Source organism: Microcaecilia unicolor, chromosome 3 (genome assembly GCF_901765095.1).
Source record: "Microcaecilia unicolor chromosome 3, aMicUni1.1, whole genome shotgun sequence".
Lineage (NCBI taxonomy): Eukaryota > Metazoa > Chordata > Amphibia > Gymnophiona > Siphonopidae > Microcaecilia > Microcaecilia unicolor.
The window spans coordinates 11,709,457-11,732,310 of NC_044033.1; the positions used below are offsets into that span (position 1 = coordinate 11,709,457).

Sequence of the window (22,854 nt, forward strand, 5' to 3'; positions counted from 1 at the left end):
TTCCAGGAATAACATGTATAGAATGTACGTTTGGGAAGCTTGCCAGGTGCCCCTGACCTGGATTGGCCACTGTCGTGGACAGGATGCTGGGCTCGATGGACCTTTGGTCTTTTCCCTGTGTGGCATTACTTATGTACTCCTGGCTGCTGTTCCCCGATTGAGGCCCACTGGTCCATCTCTGTTTCCTTGCTTATTCATTATGAAAACCTGACTAGCTAGATGTATACAAGGAACTGGGTTGATAAGTCCTCTTTTAAGGGAAAAACAGTATAACTGAAGTGTATTTCTGTTGTACATATAAAAAAAAAAAAAGTTATGTATGTATCATAAAATAGGGCCATGTCGTCTCAAAACCATTCTGTAGTGGGTGATAAACTCAGTCCTCTGGCTATGCTGTGTACTGTCACAGGGAAGACCCAGGTTGAATTCCTAGTCTAGCATCGGCTTCCTTGACTGGCCAGTGATGCTGTGGAGGAAGCATGCAATGTCCTGTCCTGGGCTTGGGGGGGGGGGGGGGGGGGTCTCAGCCACTGCCTACAGGTGACACACAATGGCCACACTTGGTGTCCATTTCTGGGAAGGAACCATGATTTTATTTTTTATTTATTGTACCCCCACGTTTTTCAGGCTCAAAGTGGCTTACAATGCACTGATAGGTTATCACCAGATCAGAGGTGGCACAATTACAATTAAATGATCTGTAGCCCTGAGCCAATGACTGGCATTGCTACTGGTAGACTGGCGTAAAAATAGAAAAATATGCCAGCAGTTAAAATAAATTGAGAATAAAGGCTCATGGCACTCCAGGTGGCAGCCTGAATAAACAGGGAACTGGTGGGTCCAAAAAAATAGAAAAAGAAAAAAGGGTGTGTGTGAGAAAGAAGTAAAACCAACTGACAGCCATTTAAACAGAAACAAAATTGAAACCACACTAAGAGTACCGCTCTACAAGAGATTGCATTGTTTTTATTTTAAAAAAATAACACAAAATATTGCTGATTGTTCTCAAATCTAGATGCTGATACACGTAAGAGTCCAATAGAAACTGCAGTTAAAGGCAGTGTAGTTGAATTTTCTCTCATCTCATGGCTCAGGCCTGTTCTGTCACTGCACTGCACGTTGCTTCCAGCAGGTGTCAGTCTGCAGATGTTTGGCAGCAGGCTGTGCTCTTTAGAGGTCTGTATGTTCAAGGCAGGGCAGAGCTTAGTTAACTGTCAACAGCCACAATCGGGGTGGATGCTGTACATAAGTGCTTTAATTTCAATAAAATCAATACAATTTCCTGATCACTGCAACTGACTGTCTGGGCTTATTAGGACTCAGAAAGGTTGGGGTTCTTTCCAAGTATTTTCCAGAGTTTGCTGTTAGCTGAAATACATTGTGTTGTGACGTCAGTACAAAAAAAAAAAGCTGAGGTATAGATCTCTGATCAGATGAGACAACACATATATAAATCTATTTGGTTAAAATGAAATTAAAAGTCCAACTCCAGAAAATGGGCCAGTTGGGGCCTCACCTTTTTGGACTGAAAATGTGATAAGGAAAAAAAATATCCTCACTAAGCAGTGAAGACACCTGTTCTGCATTTGAAATTGATCAAAGTGCTTAAAGATGACCGTAAACAGTTACAAATCATAACTAATGCACAAAAAGATTGCTTGAAAAAAATTAAGGCATACTTAACAGCTCATACCATTAATCACTATCTTAATATATCACATTTTGCATCAGCTTTTGAAGTTCTGGATGGCAGAATTTTTTTATGTTAATGTTATCTTCCGACTATATTTTCTGTTCGTTTTTTTTACCACAGTAGATGTCACTTAAAAAGAACGGCAACAGGCAGGAGATTAATTTAGCCTCAGAGTCCGGAAGTGACTGGTCTCCAAAGCAGCTCCTCTCCCAACTCTGAGAGCCTCTATGAGTACAAATTAAACTGGAGGTGAGCAACATATAAAAATCAACATTTTAATACACATTCTAAACAAACAGGTATACCCTAATTCACTGCTGTTTAAATATCTTTATCAATGTTGTATGCCACAGACTAAATGATGGACATCATATTATTAGGGCTAAGAATTTCAATCCAGTAACCATCAGGATCCTGAATAAACGCCAAGCCTTTCATCTTTCCTGCAATGAAAGAAAATATATTCTGAGTTCAGAAGAGAAATGAGGAAGTACCAAGTGTGACACACCAGCCTAGAAATGTCTACGCTGCAAAGTACTAATTACCCTACACTTCTAACGTAATTATGAAAATACTGCTCGCAAATTTCATTGCAAGACATACATCTGTTACAAACCATTCCAATCTTTACTTTGAAAGTAATCAAGAACAAACTGAAGAGTTCAAACTAAGTAACACAAGTCTAAAATCACTCTGCTTTAGGGGAGTCACATACACTTCTAGAAATGCAAACATGTGTCAAGAGTTAACACGCACAAAGAAGTACCTGTACCAATAGGGGAAGCAGATTTCTGCATGAACTTTTCCTGAGCCAGTTTTCAAAAGGGAAAAAGCACATGTGCAAATCTGCACCTACTACTGCAAACTGTGTTGGAAACTTAAGTGCTTGCTTTTGGAAATGCAGAAGTGTCTGCATTCTCCATTTTCATCAAAACAAAAAACAAAGAGGACGTAAACGCCCTCACGAAAATGGGTCCATTTTATGTACAAATTTGTTATTTTTTAATTTTGATTTTTTATGTGAATAAATACATATTTTTTTGGTATCCTCATCCATTCTCCTCACTTTTTGTTTTTCTTCTCCATTTTCATCCCACTCCTTCAGAATGTCTCCAATTTGCACAAACAGGCTGGGCAATTTCAAAAGCCCCATTTCCATAAATAAAACTGTGTTTTATTTATGGAAAATGCCTTTGGAATGTTTCTCTGGAAGAGCAATTTGGAAAACTCCATAGTGCTTGAAGGCCTGCAGGTGTGAAACACTTCTCAAAGGAAAACAGTCCACACAGTTTTCAAGATTCGCAGGGCAGGGCAGTGCTGCTTGGATTCTTTCCCTGTAAACGTACACAGGGTAAAAAAAACATAAGATTGGCCAGACCTGCCCCCCTCCCCTCCTCTCACCCAATACAAAGATAGGGCAATTTTCAGAGGGATTCCTACTACTAACTTACTCAAATTCCTTTGAAGGTTACTTGCCTAGGCACTGATTCCGCCAAATTCAAGACTTTTGAAAATGTTATCAGAAAAGGTGTATGGTCATATTTTAAAAATCCTTCAAGAAACGCATGCAACCCCTTCTCATGCAGGAAGGTGTGACTCCACTCAGGATCATGTCACAGCTTATCCGCTACATTATAACAAGCATAGAACTCATCTATTATTTTTCCAATCTAAAGTCAGTCTTTTGACAACATAACCATCTGGGAGTAGATGGAGGAAACACCCTTGCTGTGCCTTAACTCTGAGTCCAGCCCAAAGTATGAGCAACAGGCAAAACAATTCAATTATTACATTGCCGTCTACAACAGGACTTAACTCAATCTACTAATGAAAATATGTGAATTAAAAAAAAAATTGTAAAAATTGCAGCGTTTTTTTTTTTTTGGGGGGGGGGGGGGGGGGTTACCTGAAAGAGATACTGGCAGGGTGAAAATATCTTTACATTACAAGAATACCCAGTTAAAAAGTGCCAATCAATTCAATCAGACTAAGAAAATATGCAAGAAAAAAACTTCTCAGCTGTATTGGGTAGCAACAGTCTGATTAAAAAAAACTTTCAAGCAAAGTTTACTAAATTGCCTTAGAAATATGCATGAAAAAGTATTCCGTTTGTTTCAACTTAAGTTTAAAATCCATTTAATGCACATTACATATGAAAATCAGCTTTATATGCATTAATTTGTAGGTTAATGTACATTAAATGGATTTTGCACATCGTTTTCGGGTGCAAACCATTAACGGATATGAATGTGCATCCCTATTGCACCTTATAAACTCCAGGAGGCAGCTGATTTTTGCACAATGCATGTGTTGATGTGTACTGTAGCAATAAATCAGTTAGGAGCAGTGGCATAGCCACGGGTGGGTCCAGGCCGTCCTCCCTCCCCTCTCCCACTCCCCTGCAACTCACCACTTTGTCCATAAGTTGCCAGGTCTTCTCTACGGGCCTGATTGGGGGTGCTGTTTTTTGTTTGTTTTTTTACAGGTGGTGCATTCTTCCCCCCCTCTCCTCTGAGTTTCAGGCCCCCCCTCCCTCCCTCGCCTTCCTGCGTGCCGCCCACCCAGAATTTAAAAGTCATGTTACCACAGTGAAGGACGAGCAGGCTCAATGAGTTGGCTGCCTTCCCTTCTCTTTGCTCTCAGCTCTGCCTCTGGTCCTGCCCTTGCGGAAACAGGAAATGCGGGCAGGATCAGAGGCAGAGCTGAGAGCAAAGAGAAGGGAAGGCAGCCAACTCATCGAGCCTGCTCTCCCTTCACTGCTGCTGCCGGGACCCCGGTAAGAGGGAGGGAGGGGAGGGTAGCAGAGGGAGGGTTGGCGATTTTGGAGGGAGGGCCAATGTGCACTTAGGGGGATGGGCGCGTGTGGAGGTATCGCAAGGATGTGTCTGAGACTGAAAGGGGGTGGCGATTTTGGAGAGGGGGGGCGACGTGCACGGAGGGAGATCGGCGAGGCCAGTCTCGGAGGGGGGGGGGGAATGGTAGCGGCGTGGGTGCTTCTGATGTGGGGTTTCTTTGCTTGGCATCTAAAGCGGCTCCTCGTGAGCAATGTCTCTGGCCTCTCTTCGTTATTGTGGTCGCGCGCTTCCGCCTCCCTGCTAGGAGTAGTAACATCTCCTGACGTCAGGTAAGCAGGGTTCTAGTGCGGGCCAGTGATGTCAGGCGATGGTTATGATCCCAGTGAGACACATTCGAATGTTGAAGGAGCAAATTATTATATTAGATAACAGCAGATTGGATGAGCCCATCCAGTCTGACCATCCTTAATAACCACTAACTCCTCCTTTTCCTAACAGATCCCACCTGTCTGTTCCATACTTTCTTCAAAACTTACACAGTCTTCATCTCCACGACCTCCACTAGGAGGCCATTCTACGCATGCACCACCCTTTCCGTGAAAGAGGATTTCCTCAGATTCGTCCTAAGCCTATTTCCTATCTCTACAACTGCTACACAAGTGGTGGGAAATGCTTCAAAATGTTCTATTGCTGGTATTATACACCAGATAAAATCAGAAAATGGAATAAGTCGGGTGTGACTGCATGTTGGAGAGCGTGTGTGACGGAGTAATGACACCGGAGGACAAGGAAATCCTGTATTACGTACTCCACATTATTTGGGTGTTTGTGATGCTTATGGGGACAGTATGGTTGGGAAGAGGGTTATATTGGGATGAATTTGAACATGAAAATGAAACCATTGTATCTTGGTTTGTATTGAGATACCTCTCTATAATATTTATTATAAATTTGTTTCTTTTTCCAGTGTTGCCCTGCATCCAAAGACTAGCTTTTTGGGGGTTTCTATTTCTAATTTGTGGATCCTTTTTTGATGATAGGCTTGCCAACTGGCTGAAGATTTTCATGATAAATCTGACGCAGCCCTGGATTTAACCCACTGCAGTCATGGGCTTTTACTCTTGCCTTTTCTTACAGAATAGAATAGGGGATTTAAAAGTATAGGTTACCCCTATGCAATGGAGTACATCTAGGACTGGATCAACCTGTTCTGCAAATCTACAGACAGCTGGCAATCTCATTTGTTGTGGGTTTGTCTGCAAGCTGCAGGTGTGCCAGAGTAATTAGAACTGAAGAATGAGGTGACGGCTGGTGGTAGTGAAAAACAAAAAAAAAAAAACACACACATCCGTCCCTGACCTGGGTCCAGACACACTCTGACTCTGCTAATAAGGAACCAGGTAGTTTATTACTGAAGAACAGAAAAGCAAATCACAAATTAGGATGGCAAGATACGGTCACAACTAGAGTCTAATTTATGCAGATAAGAACTAATACTTTATTTCTTATTTCACATGTTTCATAGCAGTAACATTGATTTTATGTCTGAGAATACCGTTTGTTTATGCCTTGAGGTGTCAATCTGTATTTACATTAACTCATCATTACGCACGTATTTAACATTTATGCCTTATGTACAACTAGCCGTTGAGCCGTAAAAACGGGCTGCTATTGGGGTTTTCCTTCCCCCTCCCCGCGAGTTCGCCACCTCCACCTTCCCCCCCCCCCCCCCCCCCCCCCCCCCCCGGAGTCGCCACCATCCCTCCACCCAGCCCGGGCCCTCTCTCCTGCCTGTGTCCCGCCCTCCTGTGACGTAACGTCAGCGAGGGCGGGACACAGGCAGGGAAGGAAGGCCGACGGCAGCTCAGCTGATGTGCTTGCTGCGTTCCGGCGAATGGATGTGTAAGTTTAGTAGCGGAGAGAGGGCCCAGGCCGGGGGGGGGCGGTATCAACCTCAGCGGCGCAATTTCCCTCTCTGTCCCGCCCTCGTCATCACATATTGACGGGGCGGGACAGAGAGGGAAGTCTCTACTGTGCATTTGCGAGTGAGTCGGTCACTCGCCGTTTATATGTTTGATTCTTCACGTTCATTAACACATGGAGGCATATTTTCAAAGCACTTAGTAATATACAGTCAGTCTAAGGGGCCCATTTACAAAGCAGTGGTTACCCCAATGCAGGCTTACCACTCGCTAAAAGGGAAGTACCGCCAGGCTACCACAGCAGCCTGGCAGTAGTTCCCTCCCCCAGAGTCCGCCATTTCCAGCGCTGCAAAAATATCTCAAATTTTGTAGCGCCAGTGTGTACCTGGCAGTAATCGGGCAGCATCATGTGCTGCCCGGTTAGCGCAGGAGTCCTTATCACCACCTCAGTGAGTGGCGGTAAGTCCCCCCTCCCCCCAAAATGGCCACGCAGCAAGTGCTTCACTTACTGCATGGCCATTTCTTGAGAAAAAAAAAGCAAAGACCTGCCTTTTATCCGCTGTGATAAAGGGGAGCCTCGACGCGCATCAAGAACAAGTGCCAACACCAGCACAGGACCCCGTTTTCTGCAGCTTCGTAAAAGGACCCCCCCCCCCCTCCGAGTGCTTTGAAAATGAGCTCCATAGTGTCTTACCCTTTTAACCAACCTGTACTGTCAAATCCTGACCCGTTACCTTTATGGTGTTAATGCTCTCATATGGTAACGTTAGGCAACTTATTTACTTAACACGTTATGTAGCTTTTGCTCCAGGTGCCGTTTGGTTTTGACTCACACAGTAATCTTGTTAGTTAGGTATGATGCAGCTTTAGTGCACCTCCCACCTTGAAAAGTGTGTGTGGGTGGGGGGGGGGAGAATGACTGTGGGATATAAAATGGCAATACACAAGCCATAAAAAAATCCACTACTATGTATTAGAACAAGAAAAAAAAAAGTACTCATAACATCCCAACAGTAAAGTTGTGATATTACAACTGTAAAGTATAATAAGCAAAAAAGGGAGGAAAAGCCTCGGAACTCGATCCGGGACCTTTTTGACTAGCAAAAGTCCTCCAAGTCCTAATGAGTGCCTCCATAGCAGGGGTGTAGCCAGAACACGAGGTGGGAGGGGGCACAATTTGGACTTTGTCCCTGGTCTCCAGTGCCGCCACATTGCCTGCCCTGCTCTCTCTTCCCCTTACATCCGGCACAGTCCTTTTAGTGAAACTGAAATTTCACGAAAAGGAGTGTGCCAGTCTGGGTTTGTGGGACAGAGGTGAACAGAGACAATCTGCGCCTACATTTATTCCTTGCTACGGACTGGTTTAATCCAGCATGGTGCTTGGAGCCTTTAGACAGCAGAACTACCAACCAAGCCAAAACATGACATTCCCAGATGGGGTTTTATCATTAGGACATCAGAGAGAGTGGTGACCCAAGTGAGAAAGACTTGCTTGGGTTCATTGTTATCAGTGTGATGGAAGCACATCTACCAATTGCAGAGATTGTCTATGGAGGCCATGGGACTGAAACATAACAATGGATGGTCAAAGATAGATGGAAGACATGTTCCCTCTTCTCTGTTTAGAGAAACCTCCTGAAAAACTCAACAGCACGGCCACCGAGAGACAAGCCTGGGGCAGGGCCACTGCTGCCCCCCCCCCCCCCCCCCACTCAGGACCCAGTTGCCCCTAGCTTGATCTAAACATGTATACCTTGGAGGAAAGACATGTTAGGGCTGCTATGATAGACATTTAAATACAGTACCTTCAAGATATAAATGCACTGGGGAGAGGGGGGGCTGGCCTCTATCAAGGGAAAAGGGGTAGTCTTAGGAGTAATTTAGGGACATATTTCTTTACAGAAATGGTAGCGAGTGACTGAACAGCCTTCAAGCAAAGGACAGTGAATTCAGGAAATCATAGGATAAGCATGCATCTCTGAGGAAGAGGAAGGGATTGACTGGCAGATAACTACTACCTATATTTAAAAAGTGAGCACAGTATTTCCCAAGAAAAACATGGGCTTATCTTTATAAAGAAGCTCTTCCATGGGAAATTCTAAGCACGCTAAGGTTATTTAAATGGTTTGGGAAAGTATTATCAATACGGTAAAAAATGGTTTAAAAGAGCTCTGTTTTACCACAAGAATAACATTTCAATAGTATCAAATATCTTTTACAGCTCCCATTGCTCCTTCAGTCTGAACTTCTACCAGCTTAGAGCAGAAGTACCTCACACACACTTACAAATGGAGGATGTTGGCGATGCCTCCTCTTTCCTGAGTTTCCAAGTAACTTTTCAGATTGGAATACACTGATCTATATTTGCTTAGTACAGTATCAATTATCCAACCTTTGCTAATCTGACCATCTGGCCTGACAGACCCTCCCAGTGATGTCATTGCATTTAAAAATCTTTGCTTTAAGAGCAATTTTTGAAAACCGGGAACTCTAATCAGTGGCGTTCCTGGGGGGGGGGGGGCGATGCCGCGCGCGCCTGCCCTCCGTTGTTCCATGCTTCTTCTCTGCCCCAGAACAGGTTACTTCCTGTTCCGGGGCAGAGAAGAAGCATGGAACAACGGAGGACAGGCGTGAGCGGCACACCCCCCCCCCCCCCCCCTGGCGGCGTGCACCCGGCCGGGGGGGGGGGGGGCGGGGCGAATCGGCGATCCGCCCCGGGTGCCAGCCCCCCTAGGAACGCCACTGACTCTAATGCCTTTGTTTAGGCATTGTTTTGAGGGCCTTTTGAAGTGTATTCCACATTAATCCAACTTTTCAGGTCAGTTCTGTTTATGTCCAGTAATTGAGACTGTACTGTATCTAGTTACTTTTTTTATATTTAGACTTTTTCCGCTTTATTTTTACTTCCAAATTTCCGCTTTATTTTTACTTCCAAATTTGGATGAACTGAACCCCTACAGGCCATTATTAAGTAGGATTTCCAGCTTAAATCCTGTCAACTAAATAACAGTTGTTTTTTTTAGTCTGGCAAAAACAATTCTACCACACAGTTTTACCTGGCTAAGCTGTGGCCTAAAGAAAATGCATAAATTAACTTTTTTTTCAGCTAGAATATCACCAGCTTTACTAAAAGTGTACGGAAGTCCTGGAACAGCAATCGGTTCAGGAAAATCACAAGAATCCTCCCCCCCTCCCCTCAGAACAAAGTCCCTCTTTGGTCTGTGTCAGGTCTGGACAGTTCTCCATCCAACTCCTTTAAAGTCAGAACAGCCCCCATCGCCCCCCGCCCCTCCTGAGAAAATCTATCCCAACTCCCCCAGCAGGACAACAATCCGCTTTCTTACACAGACTGGTTGTCTTGTGGGGTGTCCAAACCCCCTCCTGGACCACTGATGTTACTGAGTGATTAGAAGGCTTAGGGGGTCCTTTAACTACGTGGGCTTAGAGCGCGCCAATCTAGAGCTACCACTGGCCCGAGGGCACCAGTGGAAGTTCCACCCCCAGTGGAAATATTCAGAAAATATTTCTGCAGGGGTTTAGCCGGCAGTAATCGAACAGCGCCGCATGGTGCGGGAGCCCTTACCGCTACCTCAATGGGTGGATTAAGTGCTCTGCCCCTGGCAATGCGGGACAGAGCAATCTTACCACACGGCCATGTGTTTTGTTAGTGTTTTTACTCACAGCGGTAAAAAGGGCCTCAGCGAGCAGGCAAACACAGCCCCACCTTTTTTTACTGCAGGTTAGTAAAAAGGGCCCCTTAGAAAAGCTGAATGCCTATCCAGCAGCTGTGGTATAGTGGTCTAAGAATAAATCCACTATTTCTGGGATAAGCAGTATAAAATGTTTTGTACATTTTTGGGATCTTGCCGGGTATTTGTGACCTGGATTGGCCACTGTTGGAAACAGGATGCTGGGCTCGATGGACCTTTGGTCTTTCCCAGTGTGGCAATACTTATGTACTTGGGATTCTGAATGGAATCTTGCTATTCTTTGGGGTTCCAAATGGAATGTTGCTACGATTTGAAATTCTGCATGGAATGTTGCTATTCTTTAGAATTCTAGAATCTTGCTACTCTTTGGGGTTCTACACTGAATGTTACTATTGTTTGGGTTTCTGCCAGGTACTTGTGACCTGGATTGGCCACTGTTGGAAACAGGATGCTGGGCTTGGTGGACCTTTGGTCTTTCCCAGTATGGCAATACTTATGTACTTACGTAACCCATTGAAAATCCATCCTGGAAAAGCTGAAGCTACACTAACTGGGAAAACAAGATACCTTTCAAAATTAAACCCCTACAGGCACAGTCAAGTTGAAAGCGTAGAATCATACATGACTCACAATCATTTTCCGGCAATCACCCTTTTAACTCTAAGGCAGCTGCACTGCTACTTGATTAACACCTCTTTAGCTAACTACTATAGGCCAATACTCAAAAGGGCTGGCTAACACTTACCAATGCTATCCATTTTTTTTCTTTTATTTATTTCTCTCACTTATAGCCCATTTATGGGTTAAGGAATAGATTCGGTCTATGAGGAAAGGCTGAAGCGTCTAGGGCTCTTCAGCTTGGAGAAAAGACGGCTGAGGGGAGATAAGATAGAGGTCTATAAAATGATGAGTGGAGTGAGATGTGAATCGTTTACTCTTTCCAAAAATAATAGGACTAGGGGGCATGTGATGAAGCTACAAAGTAGTAAATTTAATACGAATCGGAGAAATGTTTCTTCACTCAATGTGTAATTAAACTCTGGAATTCATTGCCAGAGAATGTGATAAAGGCGGTTAGCTTAGTGGGGTTTAAAAAAGGTCTGGACAGCTTCCTAAAGAAAAAGTCCATAGGCCATTATTAAATTGACTTGGGGAAAATCCACTGCTTATTTCTGGGCTAAGCAGCATAAAATGTATTGAACTTTTATGGGATCTTGCCAGGTATTTGTGACCTGGATTGGCCACTTATGTACTTATAGCAGTGCTGAAAAGACGGTGCCAAGTGCTAGTCTATAAATGTTGCTCAGAGTTGTGCACCAAATTCCTGTACCAAATTTTGGTCACAAGGATTTACACTCCTGGCATGTAAGTTAGGTGTGGATCCCCCAAATTCTACAACACTGCATGCATCTTTTGAGAATGCCCATGCCCCCCCTTTTGGGGGAGGGCACTGTTTGATGGTGGTGTGTTTATATCAGACTTTAAACAGCACAAGGGATTTACAAGTCCAGCTGAAGTTCAGACTCCTGAGGCAGGAGAACTGCACGATGAAACTCAGGACTGCATCAAGTCTTGGTATCATTTTTATAGATCTCTATGGGCTGTATGTTTTTCTTTTTTTTTTTTTACTTGATCTTTGTTTGTGACCTTTTTAATAAATATCCCTTCGTTGGCACTTTGGTCGCTCCCCCTTTCATTTTGTTTTTTCTCATTTAATTCTGCAAAGGAGTGGCTTTTTTTTGTTGTAATTGTTATGCTATTCATTTACCTCCCTGTTATGCTGTTTGATTTTGGTTATTTCTAATCCTAATGCTTGTAAACCGTTTTGATACTGTCCTTGACAGGAACTATACCAAATAATTTTAAACTAAAATTTGCCCCTCCTTACCTCTACAACCCAATGTTTAAATCTTCAAAACCTCTTCATCTAGCTTCCTAACTCCACTGTTAGGAACGAGAGGACTTTGAAATTTTACCTCTATGTATGTGCCAGATTAACTGTTGCAGTCATGCTAGAGGGCTGGATTAGATTCTGGCTTGTAATCATCAGGTCACGGCAGATGATGTGGTGGAGACATTATCCAAGGAAGGGAATTCCAGCCATTACACAATTACAACCCTTAACTAGCTAGACTCAGCGTGCATATGAATCAGCTTTCCTGAGGGAGATGAAATGTGTGGCCCATGGCCAAGGACCGTTTATACAATGGTACAATGCTAAACCCTCCCCCCCACCCCCCCCACCCCCAAAAAAAAAGAGAGAAAAAAAGCCCAAAGGTATAGAGCAATTAAGAATCAAGATCTGTTCAAAAAGGCACCAATTAAAGTCAAAATGATATGCAATATACACCCACCCCTCTGATTCACACCGACTCTGCAGGGGTATGACGAACTGCTAGGGAGAGAGAATTCCTGTATGTTATGAGCTGTAATATGCTGCATAAAGCAACCTGCAGAATACCAAAATAAGCAGCTACTAGGCATCTGCATTTGTTTGAACATTAAAAGCTAAATGTGATGAGTGAGGTCTTTTTGGTGTGTTCCCTTTAAGAGGATCAAATGTAGATGAGGCTCAAATGACACAACAAATATCCATTTGTTTTCAAGGACATCACAGTTTATGAAAGTGGTTCCCAAGTCATTCCTTGGGGTACACCTAGGAATATCCTGAAAACCTGACTGGCTACAGACTCGGGAGTTGTACAATTCTAAATAGAAGCCAGTGAACAGATATCCACTTGGCAGCGGCAGCCTGAGACACCTCCCCCCACCCCAAAAGAATCCACTAGACCAGCATTTGGTTTCTAATCAAGGACACAACCCATCCTGGTCCAATGTACTCCTCTGGGAAAGGGTGTCTCCTTCTGCTGCCAAGTGGACATCTGTTGACTGGCTTCTACCTTGACTGTACAGCCCCTGGGCTTTAAGGCTGATGAGCCTGACAGACGGTAGCCGCCTTGAAAAGAAATAAGGAACTAAGAGTCACTCAGTTTTACCATGCTGATTTTTTTCTTCACAAGCAGACACACACGCCTATTTTCCACCCTCACCACGGGTCCAAGATTCATGACATTTCTCTCATGGAATTCAGGGAGATAAGCTTGCATCAGGAAAGTGTAGGCTTCAGAAGAGTGAAAATTATCAGGTGTAGAAACACGGAATGCAAAGCACACATAAATGGCTCCGGTACAGCGGGGCTAGGCACTGACAGTCTGTTTCAAGTTTACACACCAAATGAATTGGTGCACGAGACACCATCCGAATTGGTATGACAGTCAAAGTTTGGCACACACTATGGGCCCACAACAACTACAAAATTAACTAGCTGTGCTATAGTATCCACTGTATCTCTAATACCAGGTATGGTGTGTACACTATGCTGTATATTAACAGTAAAATTCTTACATGTTACAAAATATATAGAAACTTTCTCTCACTGAGAAATAGCAATGGTTGATAGAGGGAGGCATGGGAATGGTGGGAGAAGCAGCAGGATAAGATGACTAGGAGGGATATTTTCAAAGCACTTTGGGAGGCTAAGTTCCATAGGTTTCTATGGAACTTTGGGAGGCTAAGTGCTTTGAAAATGAGCCTATAGGTCTCTCTGGAGAATCAGAGCCAGAACAACGTTAGGGGTGGTGATCACAAAACTGGCTCTTACAATCCCTGAAGTCCACCAGCCAAGATAAAGAGAATTTTTGCAGGTTTCAGTGAAACTCTGAAATACCAGCTGTCTCTAACCCTCTCCACACAGGAACAAAATCATTGCAGAGGTAACAGAGGGCGGGGCAGGTGGCCAGCAAGCAAAAGCCAGCAGAGTGCAATAGTAAGCACACCCCGATCCTTCCTGACAAGTGTATGGAGAAGGTTTGGGAAAAAGATACTGACTGAACTGAATGAATCATGAGAGATTTCTCAATCAGAAGACATTAGCAGGTTTAACAACTAAAGAGGGTTTGGATAAGCTACTTGCTAGCATGATAGCACCCCTCAGGGAGAGCTAGAGAATGAGGGACGTCCCTGGCATAGCCTTAGCACCCATTCTAGCAGCATCAGCCAAGAATGGATTGTACAGCACTTGAGGAACAGCATTTTGCTGAACCCATTTACTGTTGTTGTTGTTGTTGTTATTTATTTATTTTATTGAATTTGATATACCTTCCTCTCTGGTAACACCAATCAGAACAGTTTACAATGTTAATTAAAACCTTATACTGCAAAAATATACATGACATTAAATAAATCTACAATGAAAACTGCAGTACACAAGACAATTTGGAAACAACTATCTAGTCAGAGTTGTCTGAACCTGGAAATACTAAGTAAAAAAAAAAAAAAAAAAATTATATATATACTAGTAACAAAGGCCCATTTCCAAACGGAATGAAACAGGCGCTAGCAAGGGTCCTCTCCGTTCCTTCGTGTCTCCCTCCATGCCTCCCGAGTTGTAGACTCCCCCTTCCTCCGATTACAACCCCCTCCGTTGGCATTACTGGCTGCCCCCCGTGGAGAGCACCCTTACGTCCGGAGAAGCTGGCCCGAAGCCTCAGCGTGCGTGTGGTGAGTGTGACAGAGGTGAACTTCTTTTCAGGGCTGCGGGGCGTTCCTTGTTGAAGGAGCATCTGTTGACGTGTCTGTGCGCGCGTCTGACGTCAGACGTGCGCACAGAGACGACAGATACTCCTTCATGAAGGCACGCCCCGCAGGCGAGAAGAGAAGTTGTTCGTCGTGAGGAGAGGTAGGCGAAGGGTTTGGGGGAGGGTTTTCGGAGGGAAGGGTGGTGTGCAGAGGGTCGCGGAGGGGGTGTGTTGGAATCGGAGGGAGGGGGGAGTGAGTAAATGGTTCTTAGGGGTGTGACAGGCGTCAAAGTGGGAGGGATGGAGGGAGTGACGTGTGTGGTTGGGGGCGGGTGTGTTGCTGGTCGTCTGTGTTGCGCCCTCGACGTCATCACGTTTGACGCGAGGGCGGGGAACACAGACATGGTGAGTTTCATGGCTTCACCACCATGAACTAACGAACCCTTGAGGGAGTGTGCAGTTGGCTTCAGGAGCTTTTGTCCTCAGAACGTTGAGGTAGCGTTTTATGTACGGATGGGACGTGGCTGAGGGCGGGTCTATGACTGAGGGTGACAGGTCCTGATACCCTAGCCTACCAAGACTACAGGAGTGCAGTGCTTCAGTGCCTAGCAGTGAGCTTCAGAACGTTCGAGGTGGGATTTATTTATATAGATATACACACAAATTTTTTTTTTAAATAGCAGTTTTAGTACCCTGTAATATTTTTTTTACTGATCTTTTCTTTCAGTAATCTACATTTTACTTTTACTGCTTGTAAAGTCTGATATCCAAACAGTTATAAAGGCCAGCAGTACAGGAAAGCTACTAGGCCATCCGTCCAAACGGCAGCCTCTATCATTTCCACAACCACTATCCATTAGAACTGATTTTATTTCATCACTAAAGCTGGCCTCCTCTACTTTCGACCCCCCCCCCCCCCCCCCCGCCAGGTACCTTTGGGACCCCCGCCACGTTCGTGCAGGATGTCAGGAGTCAAGACTCACAAAAACAGATCAGCGAACGCACTGGAGACCAGCGCTGAAGAGGACTTCGGCTGGCGGGGGTTGGGCGTTCAAATGGCAGATGAAGTTCAACGTTGACAAGTGCAAAGTGATGCATGTGGGAAGGAGGAACCCGAATTACAGCTATGTTATGCAAGGTTCCGCTTTAGGAGTTACGGACCGAGAAAGGGATCTGGGAGTCATCGTGGATAGGACGTTGAAATCTTCGGCTCAATGTGCTTCGGTGGCTAAGAAGGCGAACAGAATGTTGAGTATTATTAGAAAAGGGATGGAAAACAAGCATGAGGATGTTATAATGCCGCTATATCGCTCCATGGTGCGACCGCACCTGGAGTATTGTGTTCAGTTCTGGTCGCCTCATCTCAAAAAAAAGATATAAAGGAATTGGAGAAGGTGCAGAGAAGGGCAACAAAAATGATAAAAGGGATGGGATGACTACCCTATGAGGAGAGGTTAAGACAGTTAGGACTCTTTAGCCTGGCAAAAAGGCGGCTGAGGGGTAATGAGTGGGGTAGAGCGGACAGATGTGAAGCATTTGTTCACGCTTTCTAACAATAATAGAACCAGGGGACACAAGATGAAATTAGAATGTGGTAGGTTTAAAACAAATCGGAGAAAGCTTTTCTTTACTCAGCACGTAGTTAGACTCTGGAACTCATTGCCGGAGAAGGTAGTGATGGCAACTGGCCTTGCTGAGTTTAAAGGGGGTCTGGACAGATTCCTGAAGGAAAAGTCCACTGATCGTTATTAAATTTTGGGGTTTTGCCAGGTTCTTGGGGCCTGGATTGGCCGCTGTCGGAGACAGAGTGCTGGGCTTGATGGACCTTTGGTCTTTTCCCAGCGTGGCAGTGCTTATGTACTTATGTACTAAGTTAACTGACAAATTAGCCATTAATTAGAACCACCACTTGTGATAATTGCATTAACATGCTAAATGTCATTAATTTGCAGCTATGCATGTACCTGCACTTGGTATTCTATTATGTACCAAGGGGCCCCTTTTACTAAAGGATTGCTGCATGGTAAAGGGCTTGCCATACGGCAAAATTTGAACTACCGCAGGCCTAACGCAGCCTCTAGCTGTCATTCCACCCCCAGAGTGCGGCATTTCTAGCACTGCTGGAAATTCAGAAAAATAAATACCAGAGAGGGCTACCCGGCGGTAATGGGGCAGCACCACACACTGCTCAGTTACCGCCGGGTTAGTGCAGAAGCCCTTACTGCCACTCAATGGGCTACGGTAAGTGCTCCCCCTGAAATGGCTATGCAAGTAAGTGCAAACTCAGCGTAAGGCCATTCCTTTTTTCAGGCTTTTCACTCGCTGCAGTACAAAGGGCCTCAAAGCGTGGCCCCTTTTACCATACCTTAGTAAAAGGGCCCCTAAAATATTTGCATGCTAACTGCAAAGGGGGTATGGACATAGGAGGGGCATGGCAGGTCAGGGGTGTGACCAGCACTTAGGCACCAAGAGAATGGTATGGACTTGCGTTACAAGACGTATGAGGAGGAGACTTGCTGACCTGAACATGTATACCCTGGAGGAAAGGAGAAAAAGGGGTGATATGATACAAATGTTCAACTATTTGAAAGGTATTAATCCGCAAACGAACCTTCTCCGGAGATGGGAAGGCGGTAGAACTAGAGGACATGAAATGAGATTGAAGGGGGCAGACTCCAGAAAAATTTCAGGAAGTATTTTTTCACAGAGAGAGTGGTGGATGCTTGGAATGCCCTCCCTCGGGAGGTGGTGGAGATGAAAACAGTAATGGAATTCAAACATGCGTGGGATAAAACATAAAGGAATCCTGTTCGGAAGGAATGGATCCTCAGGAGCTTAGCCGAGGTTGGATGGCAGAGCCAGTGGGGGAGGCGGGGCAAGTGCAGGGCAGACTTCTACGGTCTGTGCCCTGAAAAGACAGATACAAATCAAGGTAAGGTATACACAAAAGTAGCACATATATTGTTGAGCAGACTGGATGGACCGTGCAGGTCTTTTTCTGCCGTCATCTACTATGTTACTATATTATAAGCATACCAACAGCTAACATTTAGGCCAGTGGTTCCAAAACCTGTCACATTTCAGGGTATCCACAATGAATATTCATGAGAAAGATTTCCATGAACTTCTACTACATGCAGACCTATCTCATGAATATTCATTGTGGATACCCTAACAACATGACTGGCTGGGTGTTCCTCAGGACAGATTTGGGAACCCCACTAATTTAGACACAGACATTTACAGCAGCCATCGACATGGTGGAAGCAGATATGGAATTTGCGCTTGGCATGCAGCATCCCTTCACCTAAATTTAGGCAATCTGTACTGAATTGCCTCCCTTTGGGGGGGGGGGGGGGATGGCACTCCTGAGTAGGCGCTGAGAAGATCAGCACTAAATAGCATTCTGCAAAGGGCGCTCTGCACAGAGCTTCCTAATCTTGCACCTAATTTTGGGCTTGCTTGCTGAAATCTGATGTAAATGCTGGTGAGCAACTAATGCCAGCTGGATGCATAAATGACCCATAATACTATAACATCGCATCCACTTCTGAGGATGTCCTGACCCACCCATGCCCCTCCCTTGGCCACACCCCTCTCTGGCTGCATTTCATAGAATAGGTGCAGGACAGATCTGTGCCTAAACCCAAATGACTAGCAATGAATACCAATTATTGACTGTCAATGTCTCGTTCAGAGATGTTGGGGGTGGGGTGGGGGGGGGGCAAGATTCCCCAGGTCCCGGCCTCCATGGAAGGTCCAGCACTAGTACCTGGTCGATTGTTTTGTTAAAAATAATAAAAACAACAAAAATATTGAGGACCCCCACGTACCTTTTAAAACAGCAGTTTCTTCGCCAGCAGCGAACACGCGCATCCAGTGACTGATACACACTGCTCGCACCAGCTGCATGGCCTCCCCTGTGACACAATTTCCTGTTTCTCCATAGGCCGGAACATGCCAGAGGGAAGGCTGTGGGGCTGGAGGGAGCAGTGAGTATCCGTCACTGGCTGCTTGTGCTTGCTGCTAGTGAAGATACCGGAGGAGGGGCAACGGGGGTAGGGGAGGGCTCCTTGTTTGCTCTGGGCCCGACCGTCTCTTGGCAGCCCCGGTCTCATTAACCTTGGCTATCTATAGAGAATCTGGGGATTAATGTCTTGTAGATTAATGTCTCTGGCAGATGCCTGCCAAAAAGATTTAAACACATTTCATTGAAATGGATAGAAACATACCATTATTATTATTAACAGTACAAAATTACTTGCCCCACTAACTAACGGAAATTAATGAAACAAAATTCAAAAGCTGAAAAACTTTTTTTTTATTTTACTGTGCACATCCCAAAGGTCACTATAGCTCTTAAGTACAAAATGCTAAAATCTCAAACATCTATAGATATATGGAAACCAATCACTGAAGTATTAGATTCTGAAAATAAAACGTATGGCGTAATCTAGTGGAAGACAATACATTTACCTTCATCTGGCTTCTTCACAAAAGTTACTTCTAATTCTTCAAACCTCTTACAAGCTGCATGGACATCAGGGACTGCCAGGCCAATGTGACCTGAACAAGTAGAAAACAGTGAGGTGATGTCAAGATGCATAAATGTGTCACTGTACTAATACAAGGTACTGGCAAAAATATACTCAATCTGTAAAACAGAAGCGATGTTAGCAAATGCTTGTGATGGAATAAAGAGTATCATGCCCTAAATAATCCCAGAGAAGTAGGAAGCCAGCGACAGAAACAAATGGGGTGCTCAAGGAGACAGACATAGACAAGAGGCAAATCCATTCACTAATGTTCTAGTCAGGGGCGTAGCCAGACAACAGATTTTGGGTGGGCCTAGGCAAGAGGTGGGTGGGCACCAAGTGTGCCCCTCCCCCCTCCCTCCCCCCACCAACCACCCAAAAAATATCTCAGCTGGCGGGGAAAATGCTTCTTTCCAGCTTGGCAGTCTGCAGCAGGCATGCCCTGAAAACTCAGCATGCACAGGTGCCGGTATCATGGAGAGTAGCGTTTTCGTTACCATCAGGGGAAGTCTTCAGCTGGTGGAGCTTGGGATTCCCCACCAGATACCACTAAACGTGTGGCTCCTGTTGGGTGGGCCTGAGCCCAAATGGATGGGCCCTGGCCCACCCCAAGCCCACCCGGGCTACGCCACTGGTTCTAGTCAATGGATTCATTCACATTGATTTGTATTCTTTCCAACCCAATGGGGACTACCGCCGTGCTCCTGCGGTAACCCGGTAGTAGTACTGGATTGGCATGCACCAACCCTTTAGTAAAGGGCCACTTAATGCCAGGGGAGCCAACTTTTCAAAATTATTAGGGGTGCTAAACCGAATAGAAATGACCTCTCCTTGGACACAATCAAGGAATTGCTCAATATTGGGGGTGCTCAAGCCCCCACAGAGCCGGCTCCAATGCTTAATGCGTAGAAGTGCAAACCTTTACTATACTTCAATAAAAGCGCCCTAAGGGCTGAATTCTATCTCCCCTTATTCTCTAACCATGCCCCTGTTCCACACATGACCCTCCCATTTCAGTGCCCCCTTCTTTTTACTCCCACCTAAATGAATGCACATAAGTTCTAATGAAATCTAATCAGTGCCAATTGCTTGTTAAAAAGCCAACTGGCACTATTTAGCTCATTATTCAATTAAAATGCACGCACCAATTGTGCACAAGTTTTTGGCGACTGTTACAGAATTAGGGGGCAAATGTATATACTCGGCCATTCACTGCAGTGGTGGTTATTGATGCCTTCTGTACACCTATGTACACAAAGGTAAACGCACTCTACATAAAAAAGTACTATACACAATTAACTTCACACATAAAATGCAAATTAGCACTTTTCAGTTTTCTTATGAAAACCAAGCAGGTCACCAAACGTCCTCAATTCATTAGATAATGCATTCCAAGACCCAGAAGACACAGAAAGGCTTTGTGGTTTGAGTGATCTGTGAGCAACCAAAAGTTCAAAGGAGGCACCATCAGCGAGGTCTGTAAATATGACATTCCAGAACAATCAGAGGTATTACATTTGACACAAGCAATTAAAGGGTGTTAAATACTGCAGTTATCATGGCTTAATGTAAAAAAGTAACACACAAGAGCTTGCAAATCTAACTGTCAGGAGCATGTCCCATCATTTTCCTTTGCAGGTTGTGCGTTAAAGTTGTATTAGCATCAGGCACTTAGAGCTCGATTCTATGTATGGTGCCTTAAAAAAAAACACAAAAAAGTCCTCACGCACTTTCTTAAACCTCCATTACCCCAACTGTAGAGGACTTAAATACAAATCATTATATGCATCCAGCTTCTCCTACATCTGCACGCAACTATGGAACGCACTACCGAACGCCATCAAAAACAACGCACGATCTGACAGCCTTCCAGAAGTTACTGAAGACTAACTTGTTCAATGAGACTTATAAAAAGAATCCTTCATAAAAGACTTACCATCAAAACTGTACCAGAACTAGTCAACATTGAACTCTTTAATCTGGTTACTTTAATCACATTGCTATTATTGAACGTTATACTTTATCCTAGATCTCACGTATCTGATATGATTCCTTTACTTCTAATTTACTTGATATTTTATGTACCTTAATTGTATAATACTCTGTACTCCTCATTCGTTAATGGCGATTGCCATTGCGGCATAATGTAAGCCACATTGAGCCTTACATTATGCAAAGAGGTGGGAAAATGTGGGATACAAATGTAGCAAATAAATAAATAAAGTTAACGCATGTGATTATGTCTAAGCGTATTATAAATACCGCGCAGAAATCTACGCACGGTATTAGAATACGCTTAGACGTAGTTCGTGTGTGTAAATCTACGCCCATCCATTACACCAACAAAAAGCTGATGTAAATCCCTGCATGTAGATTTCCGTGCACTGGCCCATATTTTATAACACGCATAGATTTTGGAATACCCACAAAACGACCATTTCCATGCCCCTAAACACGGCCCTTTTTGCCTGCACGCATTAGAATTCAGGCACAGTACATTACAGAATAGGCTTAACAATGTACGCACGTAAATTCTAATTTTTGCCAATTAGTGCTCGTTGTTGCTTAAGAGCTGTTAACAGCTTGTTAAAACAATTAATCTACATGCGTATAGAATACGCCTAGACTTATGCGCAGAACCACACGTAACTCTAGGCGTGCTATACGGAATCCAGGGGTTAAGGGGAAATTCTATAAGCTACCCTCAAAATTGGCACCAGGAAAAAAAACACAGCACTAAGCGCAGTTCTATAAGGGAAAGGCAACCTTTATAGAATCACAGTTAGTGCCCATTCCTCTGCCCAATTTTTGTCGCCTGCTGAAACCTGGGATAAATGCTGGGACCCAAGTTAGGCGCGCTGAGGCGTGTTCTGTAAGAGATGCATTACTTTTCAGAATGCACCCGACATGCCAATGCCGCTCCCCTTTTCAGTTACAGCCATTAGAATTAGACACTATGCTTTATAGAATAGCATGAAGCTAGATGTGTAAATGTTATGCATGCCATTATCAATAATGGTTGTTAGCACTCATCACTCTTTATTCCCTGTACTAGGAGTTACATTATGGAAATCTTTACCTATTACTGTTAGAACAGTCAATAGCTACCTTAACTTCAGAAGGAGCCTAAAGCCTCTCTTCCCAAAGACCGTTTAATACACTATCCATATCAACCTCTGTTTCATTTGACATTCTCTGTTTTTGTCTCACCTAGAATGTAAACCGCACTAAACTCTGGAAAGGGGATATTAGCAGTATACAAGAATTGATTTGAATTTGAAATATTAACATTCATTGGCTTGTTAGCCAATTAATTTGCATGCCCACATCTCGGGACCACGCCCAAATTTTGACGCACAAATCTAGGCGCCATATATAGAATCCAGGGGTTAGTGCCTACTATTTAGGAGACTTAAGTGGTCCTTTGTTAACTGCGCTTATCAGAGCACAGTAAGTACAGTTCATTAATTGCTGTGCACTTTCCTTTCCTATTTGTGCCTAGTTCTGCCCCAGAAAACAAAATTCCTTAACACATGCCATAGCGTATGGTAACCTTAAAAATACCGCAAAAGCAGTTAGCGTATGTGGTGTTAGTTGTTATCATATGCTAAACTATAAATTA

The 22,854-nt window shown here is 44.2% G+C and overlaps 1 protein-coding gene across 1 annotated transcript in view; it reads right to left on the reverse strand.

Annotated features, from left to right (window-relative positions):
- Positions 1 to 938: 938 nt before the first annotated feature.
- The window catches only part of LOC115465345 (lactoylglutathione lyase-like), a 67,946-nt gene continuing 46,030 nt past the window's right edge, over positions 939 to 22,854 (reverse strand). The window contains exon 6 of the mRNA XM_030195772.1: positions 939 to 2,136. Coding sequence (XP_030051632.1) covers positions 2,048 to 2,136 — 89 coding nt within the window. The 3' untranslated portion in view covers positions 939 to 2,047. The remainder of the gene's footprint in view (positions 2,137 to 22,854) is intronic.